The sequence below is a fragment of the Cetorhinus maximus genome, chromosome 32, assembly GCF_964194155.1.
Source record: "Cetorhinus maximus chromosome 32, sCetMax3.hap1.1, whole genome shotgun sequence".
NCBI classification, from domain to species: domain Eukaryota; kingdom Metazoa; phylum Chordata; class Chondrichthyes; order Lamniformes; family Cetorhinidae; genus Cetorhinus; species Cetorhinus maximus.
This window is the reverse complement of record NC_135910.1, coordinates 14,732,740-14,755,682: the sequence shown is the minus strand read 5'-3', so window position 1 is coordinate 14,755,682 and position 22,943 is coordinate 14,732,740. Positions and strand designations below refer to the sequence as shown.

Sequence of the window (22,943 nt, the reverse complement as noted above, 5' to 3'; positions counted from 1 at the left end):
CACACACTGGTGAAAATGGGTGAGGTGACTGAAGGCTCTGATAAACCTCAAATAACTTTAAGAGTCGAACGACTGATCACTGCCTGCAATTGACGGCACAAAGATGGGGTCTTGCAGGCATGAAGCAGTGGAAGAGTTTACCTGGTAAGTGTCTCCAGTAGTTCTGCTTCCCACATTCAGAACATTCAGGGAATTTGCTCGCTTCATCCTGTAAGAAAAACACACAGTACTTTGATTTTTATCCTGTTGTATGAGTTATGCACCATCCCCAGTCCATGGGATGAGTTGCTGATAAGCTCTCAGAACTCTTAACTCACTCACAGACTCCAGCAATAAATAATGCAGCCCAGTTAGATTTTAATCTTCTCTATTCAAAATGCCTAGCCATAGGTTGCTCCCATTAGGATACTGGGTAAAGGCAGAACCTGATGTAGTACTACACTGAGACATACACACTAGGATGTCACATCAAATAACTCCAGGGTAGGCACAGCATTGTTTAGGTACAGAGTAAAGCTCCCTCTACACTGTCCCCATCAAACACTCCCAGGACAGGTACAGCACGGGGTTAGATACAGAGTAAAGCTCCCTCTACACTGTCCCCATCAAACACTCCCAGGGCAGGTACAGCACGGGGTTAGATACAGAGTAAAGCTCCCTCTACACTGTCCCCATCAAACACTCCCAGGGCAGGTACAGCACGGGGTTAGATACAGAGTAAAGCTCCCTCTACACTGTCCCCATCAAACACTCCCAGGACAGGTACAGCACGGGGTTAGATACAGAGTAATTCTCTCTCCACACTGTCCCCATCAAACACTCCCAGGGCAGGTACAGCACGGGGTTAGATACAGAGTAAAGCACCCTCTACACTGTCCCCATCAAACACTCCCAGGACAGGTGCAGCACACAGTTAGATACAGAGTAAATCTCCCTCTACACTGTCCCCATCAAACACTCCCAGGGCAGGTACAGCATGGGGTTAGATACAGAGTAAAACTCCCTCTACTCTGTCCCCATCAAACACTCCCAGGGCCGGTGCAGCACAGGGTTAGATACAGAGTAAAGCTCCCTCTACACTGTTCCCATCAAACACTCCCAGGACAGGTGCAGCATGGGGTTAGATACAGAGTAAAGCTCCCTCTACACTGTCCCCATCAAACACTCCCAGGACAGGTGCAGCATGGGGTTAGATACAGAGTAAAGCTCCCTCTACACTGTACCCATCAAACACTCCCAGGACAGGTACAGCACGGGGTTAGATACAGAGTAAAGCTCCCTCTACATTGTCCCATCAAACACTCCCAGGACAGGTACAGCACGGGGTTAGATACAGAGTAAAGCTCCCTCTACATTGTCCCCATCAAACACTCCCAGGACAGGTAGAGCACGGGGTTAGATACAGAGTAAAGCTCCCTCTACACTGTCCCCATCAAACATTCCCAGGACAGGTGCAGCATGGGGTTAGGTACAGAGTAAAGCTCCCTCTACACTGTCCCCATCAAACACTCCCAGGGCCGGTGCAGCACAGGGTTAGATACAGAGTAAAGCTCCCTCTACACTGTCCCCATCAAACACTCCCAGGACAGGTGCAGCATGGGGTTAGATATAGAGTAAATCTCCCTCTACACTGTCCCCATCAAACACTCCCAGGGCAGGTACAGCATGGGGTTAGATACAGAGTAAAACTCCCTCTACTCTGTCCCCATCAAACACTCCCAGGGCAGGTACAGCATGGGGTTAGATACAGAGTAAAACTCCCTCTACACTGTCCCCATCAAACACTCCCAGGGCAGGTACAGCATGGGGTTAGATACAGAGTAAAACTCCCTCTACTCTGTCCCCATCAAACACTCCCAGGGCAGGTACAGCATGGGGTTAGATACAGAGTAAAACTCCCTCTACACTGTCCCCATCAAACACTCCCAGGACAGGTGCAGCATGGGGTTAGATACAGAGTAAAACTCCCTCTGGAGTAAAGCTCTCTCTGAATTGTAACTCAGGTCTAATTGCAGGAGGGTGACGCAAACAACATCCACCGTTGTCATGATTTGACTCACTTGCTCATGCAAAAGGTAAATTGAGAAACTCGATTGAAGGCCAATGCTCACACTACAGGACAGTGGCCAGGTTGATCGGGAAAGTAGGAGTGAAAGCGTGGTAAATACACAATAGTAATTAGGCAGTACAACAACAAGAAGAATCTGTATAGGCCCTTAACATAGCAAGGCATCTCTTCACGGTAATGTCATCAGAGAAAATTTGACACCAAGCCACATAAAGGGATATTAGAATGGCAAAATGAAAAATACAGATGCTGAAAATCTCAGCAGGTCAGTCAGCTTCTTCGGCCATCGATCTGAAATGTTAAATCTGTTTCTCTCCCACAGTTACTGTCAGAGGTGTTGAGTATTTCCAGCAATTTCTGTCTGTAACAGAGATACATACAGTAGGGCAGGTGACCAAAAGCCTGGACAAAGAGGGTTACGCATTAAAAAGCATCTTATAAGAAGGAGAGAGGAGGGGAAGTTTAACGAGCGATTTCCAGAGTCTAGGGTAGAGGCAGCTGAAGACATGGCCGCCAATGGAGCAGTGAAGAAAATCAGGGATACACTAGAAGTCAAAATTGGAGGTACATGGGGTTCTTGGAGACTTGTGGGGCTGGAGGAGGTTACGGAGACAGCAAAGATGGATTTCAAAGCCTGTACATTGTAGGACAGACTGAGCTTTCCCACATCACCCAGTGCCGAGGCATTGCGTACCCTGGGTTCCTTGGCCGCGTGTCCTGTGCTGTGACTCCTTTCAGCTTTCGGACAAGCTTCTCGCTGCTTCTTCGAATGGAGTCACGGAGTTTGGTGAAGGATCCGCTGCGTTTCAGGCTCCCAAGCGTGTCCTACAGGCAGACATTGTCAAAAGAAAAAGAGAGCTGCAACATTTCCTTGTGTCATACCAACCTGCAGCAACACTGATAGAAAGGGTTAAGTTAAACAAAGCACTTGGCAGCAACTGAAAATATGCAAATCCTTTGAAAAGGAACAGTGATGATTTTGGCTATAAACACAACTATGGTTTTTGGTTTCGAGAGGACTGCATAGGCTTGGCTGCTGTAAAGTTTCTTATCAGCAAATAAATAGTTAAGACAGTTGAACCTGGATACACATTCTTGACTGCTTGCCAGGAGACAACTCTTTACAGGGTTAATTAGATGCTCTCATCATACACGCCCTTCCAAAATAAACATTATATATCAAGAGGTTTATTTACTGCAACCTGTATCTGAGGCAGTTGTTAGCCTGTTTTCAGACTGCACATTCCCAGTGTAGTTTTATTCTGCTTTATCCCTACTCAGTCACTTGGCAGACACTCTCACATTAATATCCAGAAAAAAAAACAGGCACAATGTTTATCTCACACCCTCTCTCCTCCGCCTTAACACAATAGAGGTTATCAGACACAGAGCAGGAGAGAAGGAACAGAGGTAGATGTTATTTAGTCTTCATGTGGTGGGTAGTGTTAGTATCAGGAAGGTCGCTGCATCGAAGAGACTGAAAAAGAGAAGATAAAGGGGGTTAATGTGCCTAAGAGAAAGGTTAGACTGTTCTGTGAATTCTTGTTTTCATCAAACACAACCGAGACAGGTGCAGCTGGGGTTAGAAACAGAGGTCTTCTTACACCCCATCCACCTCCCAGTGGGTATGGGGAGGTCCTGCTGCTGGTTTTCTTGCCCAGTAGCTGGCAAGCTTGTCAATTTGTCCAACTGCCAGGCGTGAACGAGAGAGTCCCTGGTCTCGCAGGGTTTGGCCCTGCCACTTCCCTGCCCATCAGTATCAGGACCAGAGCGTAACTCCCCTTACAATGTCCCCATCAAACACTCCCAGGACAGGTACAGCACGGGGTTAGATACAGAGTAAAGCTCCTTCTACACTGTCCCCATCAAACACTCCCAGGACAGGTACAGCACGAGGTTAGATACAGAGTAAAACTCCCTCTACACTGTCCCCATCAAACACTCCCAGGGCAGGTACAGCACGGGGTTAGATACAGAGTAAAGCTCCCTCTACACTGTCCCCATCAAACACTCCCAGGACAGGTACAGCACGGGGTTAGATACAGAGTAAAGCTCCCTCTACACCGTCCCCATCAAACACTCCCAGGACAGGTACAGCACGGGGTTAGATACAGAGTAAAGCTCCCTCTACACTGTCCCCATCAAACACTCCCAGGACAGGTACAGCACGGGGTTAGATACAGAGTAAAGCTCCCTCTACACTGTCCCCATCAAACACTCCCAGGACAGGTACAGCATGGGGTTAGATACAGAGTAAAGCTCTCTCCACACTGTCCCCATCAAACACTCCCAGGGCAGGTACAGCACGGGGTTAGATACAGAGTAAAGCTCTCTCCACACTGTCCCCATCAAACACTCCCAGGGCAGGTACAGCACGGGGTTAGATACAGAGTAAAGCTCCCTCTACACTGTCCCCATCAAACACTCCCAGGACAGGTACAGCACGGGGTTAGATACAGAGTAAAGCTCGTTCTACACTGTCCCCATCAAACACTCCCAGGACAGGTACAACACAGGGTTAGATACCTAATAAAGGTCCCTCTGTACTGCCCAAATCATGTATCTCAGTCCCCCTACTACATCAGTGTGAACTGTTTTCTTTATTTCGCTTGCCAGTTGCTGCTCGATACATACGAATATACGAATTAGGAGCAGAGGTAGGCATTCGGCCCCTCAAGCCTGCTCCGCCATTTGGTAAGGTCAAGGCTGATCTGAATGTGGCCTTGAGTCTACTTTCCTGTCTACCCCCTATAACCTTTGATAAGTTCGTGCTGAATTAGGGAAGGTTTTGTATTTATGGACCAGTGCCCGCCATGAACTGATCGAGCTGTTCTCAACACACTTCATATAATGGGGTGAGTGGGTAAATATGGACCTTTGGTGGGGGCGGGAGCCAGTTGTGGATCAGCTGCCAATCAAATGTCCCATGCAAATTCCCTTTCCACTGTTGCTGACTGATGATCCATAATGGTCAGTTTTCTACCAGCATCCTGGGTCAAAATTACCTCTGGGATCTATATACAGCCAGCATATAGAGGCAACTTTCATTGTGGAATCATACCAACATCCTAAAGTTTAAAGGCCAGTGCCTAACTCACTGCAGCCTTTTCAAATAAATTATTTAAAACAACGTCCAGTGAAACTGTTTTTTCGTTATGCTTTTCCTCCAATCACTGCAGACATCCTCTTTTTAACAGAGTCCAGTACTTTTGAACACCAAAGCATTACCCATGGCTATCTAGCTTTTTCTCAATCACTCAATCAATGCCATGTTGGTTCATCATCTGACTTTCAAAGCTCACCCAGCCACTCTCTCCCTTCATCAGATAAAAAGAGACTTTCATTTATGTAGCACCTTTCATGATCTCAGGACCTCTCAAAGCGCTTTACAACCAATGAGGTATTTTTTGGAGTGTGGTCACTGCTGTAATGTAGGAAATGGGGCAGCCAATTTGCAGACAGCAAGGTGCCACAAACAGCAAAGATAATGGCCAGATATTCCATTTTTGTGATGTTGATTGAAGGACTAATATTGGCCTAGGTTTCACTGAGAAGAACTCTCCTGTCATGTCATCTTCGACATCTACACAAGAGAGCAGGTGGGGCCCTGGTTTTAACATTTTATCTGAAAGATAGCACCTCTGACAGTACAGCACTCCCTCAGTACTGCATTGGGAGTGCCAGACTTGATTTTTGTGTTGAAGTCTCTGGAGTGAGACTTGAACTCCCAACCTTCTGCCTCAGAGTGCTATCAGCTGAATCGTGGCTGACATTGTCAATGATCTCCACTCATCATCCGGCGCCATCCACCCCTTTACTGCTGGTTCCTCTCTAGACTCATCAATGTCTTTCAGGTCACACCCCCAGCTCTCACAATGCAGCGAGTGAATCACCGCACCTTGGTCTCCTTCTAGTTTTTCAATGAAGCGATGAAAATCTAATTTCAACCAAAATCTCACCTTTATTGATAAAAGCAAAAAACTGCGGATGCTGGAAATCCAAAACAAAAATAGAAACAGAAATACCTGGAAAAACTCAGCAGGTCTGGCAGCATCGGCGGAGAAGAGCACAGTTGACGTTTCGAGTCCTCATGGCCCTTCAACAGAACTGGTCTTGAAGGGTCATGAGGACTCGAAACGTCAACTGTGCTCTTCTCCACCGATGCTGCCAGACCTGCTGAGTTTCTCCAGGTATTTCTGTTTCTGTTTTTGTTTTCTCATCTTTATTGACTCCATTCCAAAGCTTCTTTATCTATTTCCCCATAGCTCTAATGGAAAATTGGACTTCAGCCTTCCACCCCATTCCTCCCATGGCTGACGGTGTCACCAAAAGAGTTCGGATTTGTGCTCAATACGCTTTCCCTTAACAACTCTTAACTCTGTTTACAGCCCAAGTCCGTGCAGGATTAAATCCCGCTCCTATATGTGGGGAAACTCTCCCAGGACCTCTAACACAGCACCTGCAAGAGAATACAAGCCTATAACCAAACAGGACTGTCCCTTACCTCCAGCTCCTAATCTCCCTGTCGTGCCTTCAATTGCAGCAATTTCATCAACACTTGAAGGAACGGAGGTTGAGGGGAGATTTGATAGAGCTGTACAAGATTGTGACAGATTTGGCTAAGGTAGACAAAGAAAAGCTGTTTCCATTTGTTGATTCTAGAAGGACTAGGAGACACAGATTTAAGGTTTTGCCAAGAGATACGCCGGGCTGTGAGGAAGAACTTTTTTACACAGCGAGTGGTAATGATCTGGAACTCGCTGCCTACAAGGGTGGTGGAAGCAGAGACGATGAATGATTTCAAAAGGAAGTTGGATGGATCCTTGAGGGAACTGAATCTGCAGTGGCTATGGGAATAGTCAGGGCTGGGGGAGGTGGTAATGGAACTGATTGGATTGTTCCACAGAGAGCCAGCATGAATTTGATGGGTCAAATAGTCTCCTTTTTTGGTGCAATGAGTTTATGACTAATAAGTCTGGTTTCCTCTTTTTTTATTCCAGTGGCTTTTACTGTTGGACAAGCTCTACTTCTCTGATTTACCCTACATCTCTTTCCACTCTTCTCAGCCTTGGCAGTGTCCTGCACTTTGGGACTCAGCCCTTCACCCGCGTTTTGGAATTAAATTATTATCATGTCTGCAGCAGCGGGAGGTGAATAATAACGGTCATCAGTCAAATTTCGTTTCTTCACTGCACCCACTTGACCTCCCAAACATAACATGTTACTTTCCACAGTGTCCCGAGGGATTCACTTAGTTGGTGAAAGTCTTGTAATGATCAGACATCACTCCAGCAAGCAAATAATTCCCGTGACACCACAATCCTGGCTGACTCCCCCCTTTCCTGTAAAAACTGGAGCCCTGAGTCTTCGATTATTGCAATACTAGAGGGTATTTTTTGTTGAATTGGTTAGCCTATGATGTACTTACCCCATTCCATTCCAGTCCCATACTCACTTCCTCGCAGCCCTCTGGCCCATTTGCAAATATCACAGCGGTAGCATCCAGGTAGTCACAGGGGTAGAGCCGCCTGCAGGTGCGAGTGTCGGGTGTGCTGCCAGGTGTCTAAAGAGGAACGCATACGGATCAGTAAATGGCCATTGTTGACAATGGAAAATCATGCTTGACAAATCTATTGGAATTTTTCGAGGATGTAACTAGTAGAGTTGATGAGGGGGAGCCAGTGGATGTGGTTTATTTGGACTTTCAGATGGCTTTCGACAAAGTCCCACATTAGAGATTGACGTGTAAAATTAAAGCGCATGGGATTGGGGGTAGTGTATTGAGATGGATAGAAAACTGGTTGGCAGACAGGAAACAAAGAGCAGGAATAAACGGGTCTTTTTCCGAATGGCAGGCAGTGACTAGTGGGGTACCGCAGGGATCGGTGCTGGGACCCCAGCTATTCACAATATCTGTTAATGATTTAGATGAGGGAAATAAATGTAATATCTCCAAATTTGCAGATGACACAAAGCTGGGTGGGAGGGTGAGCTGTGAGGAGGATGCAGAGATGCTTCAGTGTGATTTGGACAAGCTGAGTGAGTGGGCAAATACATGGCAGATGCAGTATAATGTGGATAAATGTGAGGTTATCCATTTTGGTAGCAAAAAACAGGAAGGCAGATTATTATCTGAATGGCTATAAATTGAGAGAGGGGAATGTGCAACGAGACATGGGTGTCCTTGTACACCAGTCGCTGAAGGTAAGCATGTAGGTGCAGCAGGCGGTAAAGAAGACAAATGGTATGTTGGCCTTCATAGCCAGAGGATTCGAGTACAGGAACAGGGATGTCTTGCCGCAAAGGGTAGGAGTTGGGGCGCTACAGGTTGGCCTCGACGTGCCTGGCACAAAGGAAAAAAATCGAATGAGGAATCACGTTCCCAATCAGGTGAAAGGGGGTGTTTGAGCAGGCGGTGAAAGAAAGACCCTGCATTTAATTAGCACGTTTCACAGTCTTAGTACAGCCCAAAACACTTTACAGCCAATAAAGTACTAGGCACGGAGGAGGCTGGCTAGGATCTTCACATCCCCCACCATGTGCGAGTGTGAGTGGGTGAGTGAGTGAGTGAGTGAGGGTGAGTGAGTGAGTGTGAGTGAGTGAGTGTGTGGTCCCCACCATCCCCCAATTAGTGGGAGGTAAGCCAATGCCCAAGGAACCATATTCCAGATGTCATCACATTCAGAAGTTAAACAAGTAGAAGGGAAATTAAACCTGCTTTTGCAACCCTCATACTGCACAGCCCTTGATGCAATTACAGCCTCATCTGCTCTTGTCTATCTATGGCAGTCTGCGAGGCTGAGTCAGTCCTCATATTGCAGCTAGCAACAGTTTCGACTGTGTGTTACTGAGGCCGGAGTCGGGTAAAGGATTCCTTCTCAGTGTCTGGATTGCTTCATCGTCTTTGACGTACTGACTTTGTGCGGTGTATTTAAAAGTTTTACCTGTCATCCGGCTAAACACACTTGGGCCATTTGACATAAGTTCCTCTTTAATGTCTAGATGAGGAGTACATACCCCTCCCTACCTTGCCTCATTCTGACTAGAGAAGATAATTACACTTCTAACCCAGCAATTTTCTCTCACCCTTTCCTGACTGCTGCTGGATACTGGGGTATAGTAAAGACAGGACCCTGGTAACTCACTCAAATGGGCTTTTATAAGCTTTGACAGGGAGAGTTGGCAGGCTATTCAGCAAGGAGGGCTGAGCCCAAATTCCACCTGCCCCTCTTCCAGTCAGGCATATGGAGTGGTCACTGAACAGAGATTAGGAGCTGGCACCATGACTGATGTTTTCCCGTTGCTGGTACATAGACACTAAAACGAACATCGCTGCACAAACTGGATTCCTCTAGCTCAGTATATCCTCCAGGTATCTATGGTTCAGTTCAACTCTTGATAATACTATGTTGATTCTGGGCACAGCACCTCAGGCTGGATGCACTAACCTTGGAAGGGGTGCAGTGCAGATTCACCAGGATGATTGTGGGCTAAAAGCGTTAGATTATGAGGACAAGGTTGCACAGGCTAGGCTTGTATTCCCTGGAGTATAGAAGATTAAGCAGTAATCTAATTATTAAAGATAATTAAAGAATTTCCAAGGGGTGACAGAGAGAAACTATTTCCTCTGGTTGGGGGAAGCCCAGATAAAAGGGACATTGCCTTAAAATTCGAGCCAGGCTGTTCAGGCGTCAGGAAGCACTTCTTCACACAAAGGGGAGTGGAAATCTCCCTAGAATTGAAACTGGAATGATAGATTTCTGACGGGTAAGGATTGTAAGGGTAAATGGAGCTGAACGACAGGCCAACCATGATCTAACTGAAAGGGGAATGGGCTCAAAGGACTGAATGGCTTGCTGGATTCGGCAGCTGAGACACTAGGGGATAGGCCAACACTGAAGGCAGGAAAGCTGGTCATCCATTTAATGAAAAAAAGCAAGGCTGTGCTAGTTCCCACTGGATCATGCACCGGCCTGCTCACTCACTGAGTATGTCCGAGGCTGGAGTGGTGGGGAGATGGTAGTAACAAAATGGGGGCAATTCTCAGGAGGATCACCACATCAATTTTGGAATAAACAAAGTGAAAACTGAAATGGGGCCATGTCACCCGGGGGCACAATTACCTTTGACAAGAAATCGGTGTTCCTTTTGTTGGGGATCAGAACAATCTCATTCCTTTCCTGTTGCAGGTGTAGAGTTCCGTCACCATCTGGTAGTCCTGCTGTATCGCTGAGAAAGGTAGATTTTTGTCAGTGTTTAAATCGAGCTTCTAATTAAGAGAACAAAAATATAATTAGTATACATTTTAATTTATAATTCAGATGATCCTAGTTCCCAACGGCTGAGCATACACCACATAATTCAATGGCACACAAGGAGCCCATTTGGCCCCTCTTGCCTATGCTGGCTCTTTGGAAGAACTGTCCGATTCGCTTCACTGCCTCCCTGCAAAATTTTCTCTTCAAGTATTTATCCAAATCCCCTTTTGAAAGTTATTATTGAATCTGCTTGAACTACCCTTTCAACCAGCGCATCTCATATCACAACAACTCGCTGCACTAAAAAAAAAACCTCATCTCTTGCCTGGCTTCGTTGTCAATTAACTTGCCCTCTGGTTACTGACTACTGTTAGTGGAAACAACTTCTCCCCATTTACTCCATCAAAATCCCGGAGTCTGCCCTCAAATCTAAGGGCATTTGTTGTGGTTTGAAAAGAAGGAAATGGTGATTTCTCCTTACCCCAATAAGGCCTGCCCTTTTCCATCTCCTTCTAATTCCCCATCTCCTCCCCAGCAGATGGGATTCTGCAGGACTTCAATTTACTTCAATGGGTTCAGAAGCTCAGAATAGACTGCCATTGATCCAGAACTGCACAATCCCAATAAAATGTGGAAACCAATGAACAATTCAGTGTATCCAGCCAGTAACGTGGCTCCATTTTTCTGCAAGGTTACTCCCCACAGCTTAAATGAACAAAGCTTCTCTGAGGCAGAACTGAATCCACTCTCTGTCAGAGGAGCCTGGGAAGGAACCCCCAAAATGGGGAATTTGGATATACCCCCGCAGCATTGCTGGCGGGTGGGCTGGGGTTTGGCACACAGTTGTGACAGCTGCTCACTTGGCCTGTTCCTTTCATGTCATTACCCTGGGAAAAGTGGTCTAACTGAAGGTTAATTAGGTGATAATTGTCAAGGAAGATGCCTGTGGGTTGGCAGCTGCTTGTAAATCGTCTGTCTGGGTGTAGGCTAAATTCTTTTTCTTCAGTTCTCTGCCCAAAGGCAGGTCCGGCCCACCGCGCTGTGACCTCCACCACTGATAGGGCAAGGAGGCAGGTCCTGGATATGTCCCAACCGGACCAGCGATCAAACCCTGTGCTGTTGGCACCAATCTACTCCACACCAACCGTCCAGTCACCAAAGCTGACCGGCACCCCCCTGCCAAGGAACCTGAGTCGCTGTGGCAACATGCACTTTTACACGCATGTTGTAGCCTGGAGCAATGGATAGTGACGGTAGAGGTTCCAACTTTCTTTCCATCACACGGCTGACCAGGAATCTCTCCTGCTCTTACTGCCTGTCATTGGTGTGTGTTGGAAGGAATAACAAGTTGATAATAAACCTGTTCAGCCATGTCCTGAAGGCACCTTCCTTGACCATCGAGACCTAGAGTGGGACTCAAACCCGGATCTTCTGGCTCATAAAGTCTCGACAAAACTAAATTTTGCCTAATAATAAACTGAACTCTCATTACTTAGTTCCACAGTCATCATCACAATTCTTCATAATTTAAAAAAAACTTAATAAACCTCCCCCTAACTCCACTGCTCCATTGGATACAGTACCAGTGTCTCAAGTTCATGGTTATATCTATAACATCACATTCCTAGCACCATGCTGGTAAGTCTCCCTGTGAGGGGGACATAAACAATAGATGTGGTACAACAGAGGTAGGGTGGACGCTTTTCACATTGCATTTTCTTTTGTGCACTCCCCAACCTTAAGAGAACCCAGACGTCTGTACACGAGAATTTTATAGCTAACGTAAAATATTTCTGAGGTGCTGGACTCTCTTCCCCTCCCAACCTGTGGAGAATTCCATGGAAGAACAGTACAGTTCTCAACAAACACACTGGCATGAAGTGACAGAGATCGAATATTTGGGAGGGATTTAACTGCAATGTGAATTAACATCATACCTTTCCAACCCTTGACAGAATCTATTACTTGACAATTAGATTTTTCACCATCGATAACTAGCAGATTTAAAAGTCTTGCTCAGGTTTGCTCAAGTGCAAAATGAGTTGGTATCGGAAGTGAAAGAGTACTAAGATTACCTGCAGGCTGTGCAGTAGACTGAAGATTCGATGCGTTCCCAGTAGCTGTCTGCAGGGGTCAGTCTACCCTAAATGTAAGAAAAGGGGGAATCCTCTTCAATGGGTCCCAGCTGTTCATTCACCCTTGGCAGCAGAAAAGGAAAAGAGAGCGAGAGGGAGGAAAGAAAGAGAAAAAGAGAGCAAGAGAACTTGTGCGCTTGTGAGAGAGAAAGGGAGAGAGAGAGAACAAGGTGCAAGAGACAAAAGGAGCGAGGGCTCAAAAAGGAGCTGAGATACAAATCAGCCATGATCTAATTGAATGGCAGTAAAGGTTTCAGGGGCTGAGTGGCTTCCTCCTGTTCCTACTAATCCTTCCTCAACTTTTCTCAAGCAATTAATTGTGCGACATGTGAGCAGAGATCCCGTGAGCAAAATGTAGATGGAAACCAAACCGAGCAGGGAGCAGGGAGCTGGGGCACAAACAGAAGAGAACTCGCCAATATTTGAGGTACTTGCCACATAGGTACCTCCAATAACTAGAGGCATCCTCATTCCTTCCTATTACTATCAGAAGTAACCCAGGGGCCATGCTCCATCCACTTCATACTAACAAAGGTCCTATATCTTTACGTACAATGCCTAGGTAAAATGTTACACTCTGGCCAATGTTTATCTTGCAACTGACAGTTTGGATGGTCATGTTAATTTATAGTATTGGTCTGCAAGCAAAACAGTTGTCCCGTCTACTGATGCAACAAGTTAATCGCCTCAGTGTAATTCATTATCCATTAAACAATTTGGACCATTTGAGAAAAGCGATAAGGTGCTGTATAAACTGATAGCAAACTGTACAGTCTTATCAGGGAATCTAATCTTTCTCTATTCAGCACTCATTCACCTCTTAGTAGGTATAAAAGGTTAAAAGGGGATCTAATTGAGGTGTTTAAGATGGTTAAAGGGTTTGATTGGGGTTGATGCAGTGAAACTATTTCCTTTGGTGGGGAGAATCCAGAGCAACATTAAGATTCGAGCCAGGCCATTCAGGGGTGATGTCAGGAAGCACTTCTTCACACAAAAAGGTCGTGGAAATCTGGAACTCTCTCCTTCTAAAAGACTAGAGGTTAATGGAAAATGTAAAAACTGAAAATGATAGATTTTTGTTAGGCAGGGATATTAGGGGACATGGAACCCTTTGGAGTTGAGACATAGGTCAGCTATGATCTAACTGAAGGGTGGTAAAGGTTTGAAGGACTGAATTGCCTCCTCCTGTTCAGCAAGTATGGGCATGTGGCAGAATAAAATAGTACATCCAAAAAAATAAATAAACCCACAACCCTATAATTGTTAAAAATCATCACAAGGTTTTCCAATTGGAGCCACAATGCTGCCATATCAGAGACAAGGTGCCAGAGTATAAGGAGTCAGTGTTTAGATTGAGCTTCCAGCACCATTGGTACTCCATCAGTCTGGAAAGGTTGAACGGCGATGAGGATTCTGGCAAAGTTTGGGGTTCAGAATGTAGCTGGGGAATGCAAAGATGTGATCCTAACTGGAAGGATCATAGCTTAACAAAACAATCTCTGAGCAACGGTTTGGAATTTACTGTGCATTTCCCTCTGCCTGTACTTGGGTGTAAAGGGTTGTGTGTGCAATCAGGTGTGGCCCCGTTTCCTTCTATGGCTCCAGCCCAGCACAGAGGACAATCTGTCTAAATATGTTCTTCCTAATATCGAAATGTTCTGTCTGTACCTGCCTGCTCCATGTTGTATTCAAGACATATGCCATCTTCCTACTTTCACAGGGCCCCAAAACTGGACCATTCTGAGTCTTCCCTCTCACCTCCAAACTGCAAACGGTTGAATAGGAGCAGAGAAGGCCATTCGTCCCGTCAAGCCTGTTCTGCCATTTGATAAGATCATGGCTGATTTGAGTGTGGCCTTAACTCCACTTTGTGGCCTGTCCCCCATAACCCTCTACTCCCTTGTCAATAGAAAATCTGTCTAACTCAACCTTGGATATACTCAATGACCCAGCCTCCACTGCTCTCTGGGGTAAAGAATTCCAAAGAATAATGAAACTCAGAAGAAATTCCTCCTCATCTCCATCTTAAATGGGAGACCCCTTATCTTTAAACTGTGTCTCCTGGTTCTAGATTCCCCCACAAGAGGAAATATTCTCTCAGCATCTACCCTGTCATGCCTCCACAGAATCTTATATGTTTCAATAAGATCACCTCTCACTCTTCTAAACTCCAATGTGTAAAAGACCCAGCCTGTGCAACCTTTCCTCATTAGAAACACCTTCATCCCAGGAATCAGCCTAGTGAACCTTCTCTGAATTACTTCCAATACAAGTTTACTTGTTACCTCATCTGCTGTCCTACGCCTGTGGGCCTTAACCCTTCACTTACTGGTCTCAATAAAAAAAAAACACCAGCCTACCCCCATCCTAGAATAGGAATCAGAACAAGGCCTTAAGGTGCAGTTGACACCAACATGGCTGACTGCTGCATCTGCTACAGTTGATTCTTCAAATGAGAGCCAAGCTGACTAGAATTTGCACCTCCAGGGACCACCTATTGAGAACACGCAATAGAATACTTAGGATTTCTGTTTGGTTCTGAAAAATCAGATCAGCCAGCCTCCAAGTGGTTAGATGAAACAGTGCAGACACAGCAAAAGGAAACAGTGATTAGGAGAGGAGGGGCCAGGGAGGCAGCTCATGAAACCTCTGTGGGATGCACTAAAGAGAGAAAATGTAGTTAGATTACATCGACTAACAAGAGTGACGACTATAGCGAGCTTTGAACACTTCTACGGATTTCAGCTGCTGCTGGCAACCTTGTGGGGCACTGAGTGGGTGATGTTGAGTAACTTTACTGCAACAAGAAGCCTTATAATGGGGTGCACTGTGTAATCATCAACCTGACTGTTATTGTACCAGGCAACTTAAAAAGAGACAACTCGCTCAGATTTACAGACTTTGCAAGATCTCAGATCTGATCCCTGGTCTGTGCTGAGTGCGCTGATCTCAACCTGGGTCATCATGGGAATGCTGCAATCGGCCTCAGAATTTCCTGGCTACAGAGAGTGGGGAAGGAGGTGAGAATTTATCTTATACTTATGGCCCCTAGTTTTGACAGTATTGCTGGAGGGAGATGGCTGCTGTTGCTCCCACCAACTGAGCACGTCAGCTGCTCCCAATCACCAAATAGCAGCCCTCCTGAAAAGTGCAAGGAGACTTAGTTTGAGAAAGGACAGGAATATAGGAACAAGAGGCTATTCAGCCCCTTGAGGCTGATCTGCAATGAAGTGGATCAGGGGCTGAATCAGGGTTGGTTGTAATGCTGCCCTTGTGGTAGATCAGTCTCCTGCCACTGTGGCTGGACTCCGACACAGAGCTGGTCAGGTAGAGGAAAGGTCACCTGTGGCTTATGGGGCTAGAACGGAGTCAAAAACTTCAGGGGGGAGGGGGAATTTAGGGTAGAAAGTAACACGTGAATTCCATTTACGGGGATTGCAGTATTCCAACACAATGGACAGGGTGCAAGCACCCAGCCACAACTGCTCATACGGGAGGTCATCTTAACTGCCCTGCCATAGCATCAGGTGACGAGCAAGGATTTTCGAACATGGGGAACAAATAAATAGAGTCCATGGTGGGAGGCTAGGACTGGGCAGCAGCGGTGGGCTAGAGACTTTAACCTCTCGAACCTGGTTTTAAATTCAGCTCAAGCAGGCAGGATGAGTGTCTCCAGCGGGAAGCAGCCAACGTGAATGAAATCTCAATCCAGTTCCTTGTGCATACGGTCCTGTAGTACATCAGTCAGCAGTGCCACTCAGGGAAACAACAGCCAGTGCGGGGAAATGGAAAAATATGATGGAAGGGCAGTGGAAGGAGGCTCTTCTGAGGTTGGGCGAGGGTAGTGAGGGCTTTCTTCTGTATCTAACCATGCAACACCTGACCTGGGGAATATTTCATCTGTGTACAAAATGGAAAGTGCCCCATTTCCAGTACCAACAGCCATCACCTTAGACAGCACAAAAATCCATACACACACAAAAAAGTATAAATAGTCTTGGATCTCCGTGGTATAAACCTTAGCGACACTGACAAGTCTTTTGGGCGGCTTGCCTGATGACAGGCACAGTGTGGTAAACATAACCTGGATGAGGGGGGATAAAAAGAAAAACAGAATAACCTGCTTTTGTTTGAAATATTAAAGAACACTTTGGCATGAAACCTTTTACATCGTAGAGCTGTGAATGAATAGTCAAAGCTTATTACCAGTGACAGAATAACAAAGCTTTACATTAAGCTTGGTGCAAGTAGCTAAAAACACTGCGTCAGAGGAAGAGCCAGATCACTGTCAAACATAAGCAGACATGAATTGCACAAAATGCTAAAGGTGTTGTACAAGCGGGAGTTAAAACCAAACCACTCATTTACCTGCTCACTCAGGTGCAGGTTAGTTTTCAATGCTCGCTGACTGTTGAGTCTTGCCAGTTTGTGACTGAGTTGAAGGATAAAGTAGGAACAGTTTGGTACTCTTGTCGAGTTTATAGCATAGGAACAGGTCCAACTGGTCCATGCTGTTTTCATTCGACACGATACTCCCTCCCGCTGATCCTCAGCTCACCCTGTCAGCAAAATCTTCCATTTCTTTCCCCCTCATTTGTTATCTAGCTTCTTCTTAATGCATCCAAGCTATTCTAACTCAACCACTCCCTGTGCTGGCCTGTTCTACATCCTAATCACTCTCTGGGTAAAGAGGTTTCTCATGAATTCCCTACTGAATTTATCTGATACTTGTGGCCCCTAGTTTTGACAGTATTGCTGGAGGGAGATGGCTGCTGTTGCTCCCACCAACCGAGCACGTCAGTTAAACTGAGGCCAATGTAAAAGGTCAATGTTTTTCAGTTTTACAGATTGAAAAGGAGCTTTCCCGCCGAGACTGCATAATCGAATGAACTACAAAGTCACTGCATCACTCATCCAGCCCGGAAAGAAGAAAACTATTGTTTCCCCCACCACAGCATCCAGTTGGCTCTTGAACAACATTCAGCTTCAGTATGTGGGGAGCCTCTTACGAGAGTTGAGTGCTCCTGAATGTAAAACTCACCAAAAAAAAATCAATCCCAAGTTCTCACACCACCCCCCACCCCACCTCTCCCCCCGCCACCAGTGCCTTATGATCATTGTTCACAAGATAGTGCTCCTGGTTTACCCTTCCTCGACTGCTTCACATCTACTTCTGCAAGGACTGCCCAGCCCACTGCCTCAGTCACTTTCTTTGGAGGTTTAAGTGTTCTAGTTTCTCTGATCTTTTCCCATTGCTCAGCCCTCTGATGTTGGGGATGGTGGGGGGTTGGCTTTGTGGTTCTCTGTTCCACTTTGATGGCTTTAATACAATGCGTGCATCATGGTGACCCAGACTGGACCTAATTATATTAAAGACTTGAAACAATATTGGCCCAAAAACTGGTGTTAAGAAACAAACGGCCCAATTCCTCATTCAGTACCAGATTCTGTATCTTGCAGTTCAGCCAATTCGTTATCTCAGTTCCAGGTTCTGGACTTTGGAATTCAGCCTGCACACAAGCAGCCAAGGCAATACTATCCACCCACTGCCTGGCTCCAGGTGTGATAGGCTCCATATCAAGCTTTGCCTTTGCAGCTCCCCTTGACTGGCAGTGGGTAAATATTCATGTCGATAATGGAAAATAAAATACGTGAGGATATTGAGGACCGCTGCCAAGAACTTGTCGATTTAAAAAAAAAAATCGAATTTAAAATTATTAATTTTTGTTGAAACCCGGTACCAGAAGTAGGACAACAGAACGCAAGGAGACAGATTAAAACCCACTTTAATCCTGAGGGTGGGCGGTGTATTCCTCTTGTCCCAAAGTGACGCATTGAAACCTTGATTCTCTCCATTCTCAATAAGAATGCTTACGTGAGAATTTAGCTTTGCTTAAGCCAGTTAAAATGGTTTTGGGCTCTTTCTCCGCATTCCCCCTCCTTCAGTGCCAGAGCGTGGAGGGTTATCAGGGTAAACCCTATGTTCCATTGAATGACTTAGAATGTCAAAAGCCACTTAACATCCTACAAAATTGTACAACACAGGAGACCACTTGGCCCACCCTGCCTGTGCCAGCCCTTTGAAAGAACTATCCAATTAGTGGATGGTGAGAAGGGGAAATCCTAGTATCCCTCTGTGATGGAAGGAAACTGCAGCTATTGATCCACAGGTTTCTAAGCAGAAAAGGCTGGCTGTTGTGTACATCACTTGCTAAATGGCTAATTTTTCTGTCTCACGCAAAAACATTCTGGCCCGTAGTGTCGATCCACACAGGAAAAATATGCAGGCTGTGAGTAAAGGTGGTAATAGGCAACACTTGGGTAAAAGTTCAAAAATCCAAGCAAAAAATAAGGAACTTGAAAATGAAATCAGTAGAGACAAAATAAAAACCCACTAGAGAAAGTTACAGACAAACAACAGGACACACTGGAAATACATAGCACATCTGAAAAAGTGCTGGCCAACATTTTGGGGGTGGGGGTGTGAAACAGAAAACTCTCACAAAGGTCTACTTCCAAAACTCTTTTCTGTCTTTGCTAATTGCAGAACTTTCTGTTTTTATTTCATCTTTGCAGCAATTGTTGCTTTATTCCCTATTTGCTTTCTTTGATAGATACCGACTGGTCTCCCGTGGCGTTGCTTACAGCGACCGCAGCGGGGGAAAAGAAATAGTTTGGAGGCTGAATACTGCGACGGGTGTGTGGCTATTACCTTGTTTGAATCGTCTCCGTCCTCAGAGTTTATCCACACCCGCCTGTGGTCACCTGCAGGGGAAGCAATAACAGGTTCAACATTAGCTTCACTTTGGTTTTGGTTTTAAGCCGCACTTGCAGAACGGGCTCACTTAACTCATATGATGCTTCACACAGTGATACCTCTTGGGGCTTTGACTAGGATGGATAAGCAAGGATGCAGAGCAAGCACAGAATACAGTATTTCCTCACTTAATGTCCCAGTTGCATTTTCCTTGAAAATTGCGACTTTAAGCGAAACAATGTTAAGCAAATCAGATTTTCCCACTATATGTGGGAAACTAATATGTAAACTGGAGTTAAATTCTTCTGGATGTTTCTCGTCATAAAGAAATAAACATTATAAGTTGAAATATTGTAATGTACAAAACATCCCTAAATGAAATGACTTTTAGAACTTGACATTACAGAGATAGATACAAACTTTTTAAAAATTCTTTCGGAGGATGTGGGAGTCACTGGCTAGGCCAGCATCTGTTGTCTAATTGCTAATTGCTGTCATCCCTAATTGCCCTTAAGAAGGTGGTGGTGAGCCGCTTTCTTGAACTGCTGCAGTCCGTATGGTGTAGGTACACCCACAGTGCTGTTAGGGAGTTACAGGGTTTTGCGACAGTGAAGGAACGGTAAGATAGTTCCAGGTCAGGACGGTGAGTGGCTCTGAGGGGAACTTGCTGGTGGCGGTGTTGCCATGCATCTACTGCCCTCGCCCTTCTAGGTGGTAGAGGTCATGGGTTTGGAAGGTGCTGCTGGTGACTGAGATGATGAAAAGCATCGCAGGAAACAATGGAAGCTGTGCCGTGAGATGGAGAATGTTTCCTGTAGTGAAGAGGTTAATAAGCGGATAGGTAGGGGTGACTATTCTGCAATTTTGCTCTATTCTGTATGGGATTGGCAAGTACTTACACACAAGTTTCCCTCAGGAGATTCAGTGAGTGAGCGGAGCACAGGTCAGTATAGATTGTACAGAGTTATGGAAGCAGTTAGCTCGATGGGTTTTCTCTTGTTCCATGTTTTCTAAGATTCATACAGAATATGATAATTGTCCCTACCTACTATAAACATTTATGCATGCCACTTCATATAATGTGCTTTTTTCATGGTAGCCACTCAATGCTATCATCGGCCTCTTTGATAAATTACCAACTTGTTTTCCCCGGGGTTCACCAAGGAATAGTTCACTCGAAATGTTTAACTCACCATCAACAGAGCCAAACTCCCTCTCGTGGGCCCGTGTCAGGATTTCTTTGTACAGAGCCTCAGCCTGTCTGTACTTGCCTTGCTTTAAGTAGCAGGAAGCCTAGAACGCAGAAGATGAGAATTACAGAGCTCAGGGGCATCTCATTGATACAAAGTGCAGTCCAGACATGAGCTTCTATTTATATGACAAATACGGCCTCCTCACATCTCTATTGATATTACTGTTGCTAACCCACCTGATTCACTGATGTCCTTTGGGGATGGAAATAGAACCATAGAACAGTTACAGCACAGAAAGAGGCTATTCAGCCCACTGTGTTTGCGCCAGCCGAGAAAGGAAAAATAATAAAAAAAGAATCCTGCTATCCTTACCTAGTCTGGCCTACATGTGTCTCCAGACCCACAGCAATGTGGTTGGCTCTTAAATGCCCTCTGAAATGGCCTAGCTAGACTCTCTGTTGTATTCAAGAAGGCAGCTCACCACCACCTTCTCGAGGGCAATTAGGGCTGAGCAATAAGTGCTGTCACAAACATCCTCTGAGTTTTCTGGTTTCTCCGAAGCTGTAAATTCCCCGTCCTCCTTCTCCTTTCCTGCATTCAGACTCCATTGAAACCAAGGCTTAATGCATCAGCTTTTATTCCAGTGGTGCTTTTGTAAGACTTCACATGAAACCTTTCACCACCCTGACTATTCCCTTCCCTCGTACGATCTAAAGCCTCTTAAAACCCAGGCTTGGAGCCTTCTAACTTCCTTTCATCTCACCTCCGACTCTTTTCAATCTTGGTGTCTTTTTTAATTCATTCACAGTTCATGGGCATGCTGGCGTTTATTGCCCAGTCCTAATTTAGAAGGTGGTGATGAATCATCTTCCTGAATACAACTGAGTGTCTTGCTTGGCCATTTCAGTTTGCAGTTAAGAGTCAGCCACATGGCTGTGGGTCTGGAGTCACGTGTAGGCCAGACCGGGTAAGGTCGGCAGATTTCCTCCCTAAAGGGGCATTAGTGAACCAGATGGGTTTTTACAATCCAGCGGTTTCATTGTCACCGTTACTGAGATTAGTTTTATATTTCAGATTTGTTTAATTGTTGGATTTAAATTTTCCAGCTGCCATGCTGGGATTTGAACTTGTGTTTCTAGGTCATTAGCCCAGGGGCTGGATTTTACGATCCCCAGCTGGGCTTGTTTTCAGCCGGGGGACAGGTAAATAAGGACAGGTGGCTAGGCAGCTGCCTTCCCGCCCACCCGCCCACCCACCCACCCCCGTGGGCGCGGGCAGGCAGGGGAGAGTCGGTAGGTCTCTTTTTTTTTTAACCAAACTGGATAAAAGCTGGGAATGAAGGGGTGCTTGTTCTTCGGGGTGGGGTGTTGTTGCCCTGTACACATCAGGGGCACTCAACGCCCCCTCCCCTCGTAACTTCCCGCCTGGCCTACAAAACCCACCCCCAAACCCCCTCCCCAAGCTCCCCGTACAAAACCCCAGACTTACCTGGGGTTTGGATACCATGACTGTCTCCATTCCAGGGCCCGCTTGCAGCCCCATCAGCGGGCACTACTCGGTTCTGGTGGCGCTGGGGCTGCTCGAGCTCCAGCCTAAACAGACTGGCTGGCAGCTCTCGAGGGTGCGACTGTTTCCCACTGAGGGGCAGAAATCCCACTCTCACCTAAAGCTGCCCGCGGCATGTTGTTGCAGTGGGGCGGCCTTGTTTAATGTGGGTCAGCTAGCATCTGACATTTCTTCCGGGGATTGGGGGAGGTGGGAGTGGGCAAGGGGGGTGCAAGCAATATATTCCCCCCACCCCCAGCAACACCCCCCCACCTCCCAATTCAAATTCAGCTGCAAGTCTTTGGATTACTAGGGCAGTAACATAACACAATGCTACCATGACACTTTAACTTGGTTTCTCAAATGAGGAAGGTGTCCATTCCTCATATCTGCCTGGTATAAAAACCAAACAAAACGTCTTCGGAAAGGTAGCATTCTAATGTTTGTGCATCTTTTGTGCAGTACAGGACTGGGGAAATGAAGTATTTCCACATTTTGATCTGAACCACCAGCATTAAGCTAAGCACATCCAGGTCGTTCATAACATGGGTTAGGAATGGAGTAAAGCCCCCTCTACTCTGCAAGGGCAATGTGCCTGAGCCCTTTCCACAGAAAAGCATTCTTGATGCACCAGTGAGGCAGCTTAAGTAGCTCACTATCACATTCAAGAGATGGGCAACGATTGTTGGCCTTGCCAGCGACAGTCACATCCCAAGAAAGAATGGAAAAAAAAGTTCCATTTCGCAAACCAGCCTCCGCGCGGCGTCTCCACAGGTGAGGCTGCCAAATCATGTCTGCAGGGAACTGCATTGGGATTGCCCCATAAAAATCAGGCCCAGGATTTTAATATCCTTTAATAAGAGACAGGTTCCTTTCATTCTAACCTCTGCAGGATTCAAACCGGGATTTGAGAGGTGGTTAGTCTGTGTTTTAACTGCAGCCAGGCCTCAGTAAGGTTGGTTCTGATCTAAATCATATATAAAGGAG

The 22,943-nt window shown here is 46.0% G+C and overlaps 1 protein-coding gene across 7 annotated transcripts in view; it reads right to left on the bottom strand.

Moving 5' to 3' along the window:
- The window catches only part of klc3 (kinesin light chain 3), a 73,159-nt gene that overhangs the window by 4,097 nt on the left and 46,119 nt on the right, over window positions 1–22,943 (bottom strand). For 5 of the 7 annotated variants that reach the window (XM_078533260.1, XM_078533261.1, XM_078533262.1 and 2 more), the window contains 8 exons: window positions 20,412–20,511; window positions 19,174–19,226; window positions 16,480–16,545; window positions 12,402–12,469; window positions 10,192–10,297; window positions 7,497–7,631; window positions 2,763–2,893; window positions 142–208 (listed from right to left, as the gene is read on the bottom strand). In XM_078533260.1, coding sequence (XP_078389386.1) covers window positions 142–208; window positions 2,763–2,893; window positions 7,497–7,631; window positions 10,192–10,297; window positions 12,402–12,469; window positions 16,480–16,545; window positions 19,174–19,226; window positions 20,412–20,511 — 726 coding nt within the window. The remainder of the gene's footprint in view (window positions 1–141; window positions 209–2,762; window positions 2,894–7,496; window positions 7,632–10,191; window positions 10,298–12,401; window positions 12,470–16,479; window positions 16,546–19,173; window positions 19,227–20,411; window positions 20,512–22,943) is intronic. The other 2 variants (XM_078533264.1, XM_078533265.1) reach the window with 2 other exon arrangements.